The 7,092-nt window shown below is 49.3% G+C and overlaps 1 protein-coding gene across 1 annotated transcript in view; it reads right to left on the bottom strand.

Annotated features, from left to right (window-relative positions):
* The window catches only part of RPL3 (ribosomal protein L3), an 11,146-nt gene that overhangs the window by 449 nt on the left and 3,605 nt on the right, over nt 1-7,092 (bottom strand). The window contains exons 2-9 of the mRNA XM_009322543.1: nt 5,779-5,971; nt 4,999-5,167; nt 3,965-4,100; nt 2,562-2,748; nt 2,017-2,177; nt 1,621-1,722; nt 1,024-1,119; nt 398-517 (exon numbers count right to left, since the gene is read on the bottom strand). Coding sequence (XP_009320818.1) covers nt 398-517; nt 1,024-1,119; nt 1,621-1,722; nt 2,017-2,177; nt 2,562-2,748; nt 3,965-4,100; nt 4,999-5,167; nt 5,779-5,971 — 1,164 coding nt within the window. The remainder of the gene's footprint in view (nt 1-397; nt 518-1,023; nt 1,120-1,620; nt 1,723-2,016; nt 2,178-2,561; nt 2,749-3,964; nt 4,101-4,998; nt 5,168-5,778; nt 5,972-7,092) is intronic.

Genomic DNA, 7,092 nt, shown 5'->3' on the forward strand with positions numbered 1-7,092 from the left:
CCTCACGGGGTCGAGAAACCGAGAACGCCACCCACAGCCCGCTGTGAGCACCATCCTCCAGAGCTGATCTCAGAAGAAAAGCAGTGCAGAGCCACTCCCCACCGGTGTCAGATACTGCTCAGCGCTTGTTCCACCCCTCATCCCCGAACGACTTGTGCCCAAACATGGCAACACCCCTCAGGCACCAAGCGCTGTCACAGGGGAAGCGAAACCCCAGCCCCCCCTGCAGTTATAACCAAGTTGGCAGGATGAACCCTCTCGACTGAAGCTACACACTTCATTTCACAGAAATTTTGGCCCTGTGGCAGCCCAAAGGTCAAGCTACCAACTGCCATTAGCTGAAAGACAAAACGGAGATACGCAACACAAAGCTGCCAGCTTCAGAAAGCGTCCTTACCATGAAAGCCTTCTTCTCCTCAGCTGTCTGGAAGCGGCCATGACCAAATTTGGAGGTTGTGTCAATGAACTTCAAGTCAATCTTCTCCAGGGCCCGACGCTTGGTCTGCACAAGCAGAGACTGCAAGAGAGAGGCCAGGTGAGCACGCAGCAGCACCCTTTCAGCCTGCTAGTATGCTGGCTTCTTATCACCTCCATGGCTAGCACCTCCCAAGTCACTCTGACCTCACATTTCAGCTGCTATTATGTGCAATGCACGCTTGCCAATAAGCCAGCCTGCACCTTTGGCCTTCAAGGCTGAAGACCGGTCAGCTCACACCAGCAGGCGAGCCCAAGCCTGCCTGCCAGTGTCCTTACGGTCCACGAGAATTCTCAACCCTAAAGCACGTCCTTACAAACTGACCTCGACTGAATTAACCAGGGAAAGGACCTCACGCTACTCCCGAGGTCATTAATATGAGGTAGGTTTGTGCGCGTGTGTCCAACAACAGTCTTCCAACAGTCTTCCAGGCTTTTCTTTCTAGCTGGCTACGTGAATCCCCACAGCAGCAAGCAACACCTGTACCAGAGGCAGCGCAGCTAACTTAGGCTGTTCCAGCCCATTTGACAGCAGGCTGCACTACTCACCTTGCGCAGGGTCAGGACCCTCTTCTTGGTCCCAACAACACAGCCTTTCAGCATGATGAAGTCATTGGTCACCTCACCGTAGTGGACAAAGCCTCCCTGAGCAAGGAGAGAACAGTTAGTGCTCTGTATAAAGCAGGACCAGTCATCACATCTGCCCACAGCCCGATGTCCTCACAGCACTTTGGGTCTTGGCCATCCCCACATTCACTGAAATCCTGTTTCCAGTATTGCCTTTCGCTGGTCCAGTTTCCCGATACAACAATTTACTTGCTGCTGTAAGACTTTTGCCAAGAACAGCAGCAACAAGAAGAGGCTGACAAAACTGCAGAAGCTGCTCTCCCTGCTAAGTTAGTCCTTATTTACGAGTATAATTTCTAGGTTTGTAACATGCCTCTACTCTATTGCCACACATCAACTGCAATTAGCAAGTTACACAAGTCAATACTGAGAATGACTAAGCAACACCACCTCCCACAGCAGCAGAGTTCTTCCTCAAGAGCTCTTCATTCAATCATTTTGCATCTCGTACCAGGCCAATTTGCCTCTTAAGATTGCAGCTCACAGCCAGACTCTCACCACACAGCTGCGACAACTCACCAGAGGGTTAATGCTCTTGTCAGACAAGTCATAATCAGTTGATGCGTTGTTTTTGATCAGCTTTCCATCCTTGATTTGGTAACCCTGGCCGATCTTGTAGATCTAAAAACGTCAAGAATTTCTACTTAGCAAAAGGTAGGAGAAAGGGCCTGTCATCAGCCAAAATGCAAACAATTCTACACAGGATTAGAGAAAAACGTCTGTTGCACTTTGAAAACATGTGGCCATACAAGAATTTTATGGTTATCCAACGTAACGGACTATGGTTACTGCCCCCAAGATTACACCCAAACAGCAAAACTACCAAAGCAGAACTCTCCACTCTACTATTCACTATCATGCAGCGAGTGACCTTGGCCAGCTCTCGTTTCCTCCCAGCAGTTCAGAGACACAAACCTTCTTATTGATTTCTGTCCGATGGTGATACCCCTTCTGACCAGCCCGGGCCACAGAGAAAGCCACACGAGCAGGGTGCCATGCACCAATGCAGGCCACTTTGCGCAGACCCCTGTGAGTCTTGCGGGGCAGCTTTTTGGTGTGCCAACGGCTGGTAACACCTGAAAGAAACCAAAACAGTGTTGCTAACTCTCATCAAGCCGAGATGTCACCGAATTGTTTAACCAGAGTTTAAGCCGCCTTTCAACAGAAGGGAAACCCAGACCCAGCATCCCAGGAATTAACCACATTTTCTGGTGAACCACCCACGCTCCCTCCCCGGCTGTCCCTGGGTTGTGTTCTCAGAAGGAAGGCAGCATGGAATGACTCCTCACGGATGTCAGGCGCTGTGCCCAGCGCTCATTCCATGGTCTCATCATTGAACCGTGACAGCAGTATGGATTTACCTCCTCAGCTCTTAGCCCACACACTTGTGAAAACTGAAGGCTGGGATTTCATTAAAATCTGTATCCCGATCACAAAGATGAGAACTTCCATGTGTTTACCTTTATATCCCTTGCCCTTGGTGACTCCAATGACATCTATCATCTCATCCTGGGCAAAGACAGTTGACACAGGCACCTGCTGTTCCAGCTTCTCCCGGGCCCAATCCACTTTCTCAGCAACAGTGCCACCATTCACCTGGATCTCCATCAGGTGAGACTTCTTCTGCCTCAGGGGAAGCAAACGCATCTAGGAAACAAAGATAAAAAATTTAGCTCCTGCTCTTCCAAGACGGACCTCATTAACGAGCCCAGTACCTTTCCAGTCCTGGCCTAATCTGTTTTTCTAACTAAACATATTTTCCAAGATACACAACTTCAACATACTGAAGTAAAAGGCCCTACACTAGGGGGAAAGGCTGTGCTGTGGCTTAAATGACAAGTCACAGTATCTGCACGTTATTCACCACCCACAGGAACAGTGTCTAACCCCAGAGCCTCCAGCCAAACTCTATCCAGGAAGGGCAGGAGATAACCAGGGGCAATGGTTTTAAACTGGAAGAGGGTAGATTTAGATTGGACATAAGAATTTTTTTATTACGAGGGTGGTAAGACACTTGAACAGGCTGCCCAGACAAGTTGTGGAGGCTTCGTCATCAGAAGCGTTCAAGGTCAGGCTGGATGGGACTTTGAGCAACCTGATCTGGTGAAAGACATCCCTGCCCATGGCAGTGGGTTGGACTAGATGATCTTTAAAGGTCCCTTCCAACCCAAACCAAGCTATGATAAGCCTGCTACAGTAAAGGACCCTTTGGGTAGGGTCACATTTACAGTTACTTCTACTATATTTAGCACAGAGGGACTGATACAAGTATCAACAGCAGCTGCAATACTACCTAGTACGGGAAACAAGTTCTAGTAAAACTAGCAATGTCATAACTAGACATCTTATTGCACTTGCAGCCAACCCAACGATTTACTTAAATCTCCCAAGAAAGTCTGGCAGAGCACTGATGTTTAAGGGAGACACCACCACACCACTCAGCAATACACCTCCTCCAGCTGAGCAACAGAAGCCACCAAAAGCCTGAGTGTTTGCAGTCCCTACAGAACACAGCCTGAAACGATGCTGACCACACAAACCCCCGAGTTCAGTGTTCAGCCTGTTAATTAAGAGAGCCCAGGTGTACACGGTATCAGCACAGGACTGAGTCCAAGAAGTTCCTATTACAGTGCAGTCTCTTTCGAACACTGCTTCAGAAGACGGCCAGCGGTTGCCCTCAAGGCTCCTCAAACATCCTGCAAGCACACGCTTTGTACAGATTGAAGAGTACTACTATTTCTATTATGCTTAATTAGCATGAGGCTGCAGGGGAGGGCAGAAATCTCCCTACAGAGATGGATCAAGCTTTATGCTTCCTCTCTCAGTTGTTTCCACTGTACACTTCAGTGCTGCAGACGCTTACCTGAGTGTGAGCCATGACTCTAATAACCTGGCAGTATTTCTTCATGCTATTGAAATCTTTCTCCAACTGCTTTTTGCCTTCCTCATCTTGCCATTTCTTGCAGTATTTGGTGAAGGCCTTCTTCTTGGACTTGTGCCTTCAGGAGCAGAGCAGAGACAAGGTTTGGCTAAGCCCTTCATCAATCCCCCCGGAAGTGGGGACGAGCGGAAGGAGCTGCCACCTCAGCTGGTTTTGGCTCATTGCCAGCTTCTAAGGGCTCTTTTCCACTGGCAAGCGGAGCCTGGAGCTCATCAGACAAAGGCAAAGTTGCCAGAGCTGAGCGGAGCTGCCATGAATTCCAAAGCACATTAACATTCACAGTACAGAAGACAAAAGACTGTAGAGAGATGTCAAACAATAACAGAAAAAACAGATCTTTAAAGCAATTGTCAGATGATTGCTATCTGCTTCAGAATACCGTAATTTCCCCCCTTGTAAGCCCAAGCTATGCCTGACAATAAGGTCGTTACTGTAACACCCTTGAGATCATTATTGCTCTACTCTGACATCTTCTCAGCCTGCAAAGTTCATAAACAGGCTGTAAGCTCTAGACACGCTGGAGCCACACTTGGGCAAATGCACATACTTCCAATCACAACAACAGTGCCTGGAACAGTAATCAGAAGTAACACTTGTCTTCCCCTTTCCTGAGAAAACAGGGCTACAGTCAGGACTCGACACTCAACAACAAGCGCCAGAGGCGATTTCCTTATGTCCGCCCGTCGAAGTATCATCACATGTAGCCTGTTAAGGAGATCTCAGGAAAAAACCAACACTGTCACCCCCATGCCAAGAAGGGCGCTAACGAACATTATGCTGTCACCCTCCCAGAGCCATTCCTGCAGCCTTTCCCATTATTAGGCCAGTTCATCGAGGCCAAACACTAACGGCTGAAAAGCCTCTTCAAAAAGCTGTACTAGCATAACCTGCAATCCAGCAGAAAAAAAAATAAACCATGGCATGAGATTAAGGCAACAAAAGCCCTGCTCGCTCACCAGTTCTTGTAGAAGCGACGCTTACACTCGTCGCTGATGTGCTCAGCAAATACGGTCTTGAAGCTGCGGAGCCCGCGAGGAGTCTGCACGTAGCCCACGATACCCACAATGACCATGGGAGGAGTCTCTACGATGGTGACTGCCTCGACCACCTCCTTCTTATTCACCTCTGGATGAAGACAGAAATACAGCACAATTAGCACCAGCATCAGCTACTAAACATCATCTGTTCTTTCTCACTCACAAACCCTTCACGTGACAGGTGAAATGACTCAAGTTCTTTTCGCAAAGGCAACGCATGGTAAAGCGACCAACTCCAAGTTATAATTTAATGCCTTGCAGAAATCTGAGGCTGGCTCAGTAGGAAGCACAGACAAAGCCTGATAGGCAAAATGGGCGGTAGCAAGTAACAGAACTACATTCAGGACTCGACAATCAGCAAAAGAGCCCCAAAGGCAATTTACTTATGTCCGCCCATCGAGAAGAGGGCATCGTAAGTAGCCTGTTACAGTGCAGCTAAACCAAACCATCAGGTCGCTGCGCATCTCGGAAACAGGACCATTAACCAAACAGCCACGGCTAGACATGAAGTCTGGCTGCTGGGACATCACTCACATTGAAGTGGGAGGGGTTTGGGTGCTTTATACCCCACCCACTCTAGGACTTTGAACAGGGTGAAGTCAAGCCGGGACTAAAACCCAGAGCTACTAACAAACAGGTCATCTTTCGCCATTCACAAAGAAAACGACCTCCTCTATTCAGAGGAACGTTAATACATACTGGATCCAGGTCTGTCGACTTCACGGACAATGTGGGTCATGCCAGCTTTGTACCCCAAGAAGGCAGTGAGATGGACAGGCTTGCTGGGGTCATCTTTGGGAAAGCTCTTCACCTTGCCCCTGTGCCGGCTACTGCGCTTGCGGGGCAGGAAGCCCAGAGACCCATGCCGCGGAGCTGAGAACTTGCGGTGAGACTAGGGAGAGAAAACAAACATTTAGTGCTTGCTACAGAGATTCACTTCTAGCCACCTACGGGCCAAGGCCAATTCTCTTCTTGCCTTGAAACATGAATACTATGTATATACAAGACATTTTGCATTCTAGAAATTCTTCTCGGTATCAGATGTTTGGCTTCTGAATGCCATGATGTTGTAAGAACATAATCCTCGTGCCCCAACCACGTCCTTCCCAGATTTCCTCAGCATCCCCTTCCCTTTCAATCTTATTTTAAGACATCACCAAGTCCCCCTGTAGTTAGGGAACCGCACAAGCTGTAGTTTGGCAACAGCGTGCCACCAGAATTTCAACGCACCCCAGAAGCCTAGAAAATGGAGGAGCACCGATAACTTCACAATATGTTTCGATGACTCAGTAACACTAGGAAAATAAGCACTATAAAAAACAATTTCAGTTTGAAAAGCTGCAGTAAAAACAGTCTTTTAACATCCACCTTTGAGTCGGTCACTTTGGGTGGAAGCGCAGGGTTTTTTTCCTGAGATGTTCTCCTCAAGTACCAGCCCCGCAGCCTCCGCCAAGGCTGGGTTCCTTCCGGCAAAGCCCTCAGCCCAGCAGAGAACCACCCACCCAGTCTCTATGAATTCATCTCTATGAAGCAGAAACCTTAACGATTCTATGATCTCACATCCAGACTGAAGAAGAATACGGTACAGCCGAACACGGAGCCACCAGCCCGTATCTAAGAAGCGTCTCACTTTTAGAAGAGTACTGGACGCAAGCTGCCTTAAGCAGACCAAGTCCACCGGCCCCGGACAGGGCTTTTTGTGAGCATTACCCATCCTGCGGCGGGGCCCAGCAGAACTGAATTCTGACACCTACGTAAGACCGAAGGCCGCCAGCGCAACACCTTCGCCCGTCAGTGACATCACCAAACGCGAAATTTGACCCCACAGATGAAAGGCGGGTGGGACGGCACTACCAGACTGACCGCTCCGCGTGCCCGCCGCCCCCTCGCGGCCTCGCCGCCCCAGCAGGAGCGAACGGCGCAGCCAGGTCTCACTCTGACCGCGCTCCCGGCCTTCACACGCACCGCGACCCGACTGCCGGGAGCCCTCTAGGGAAGAGGCCCCTCCTTCTA

Source organism: Pygoscelis adeliae, unplaced genomic scaffold, assembly GCF_000699105.1.
Source record: "Pygoscelis adeliae isolate BGI_AS28 unplaced genomic scaffold, ASM69910v1 Scaffold60, whole genome shotgun sequence".
Lineage (NCBI taxonomy): Eukaryota > Metazoa > Chordata > Aves > Sphenisciformes > Spheniscidae > Pygoscelis > Pygoscelis adeliae.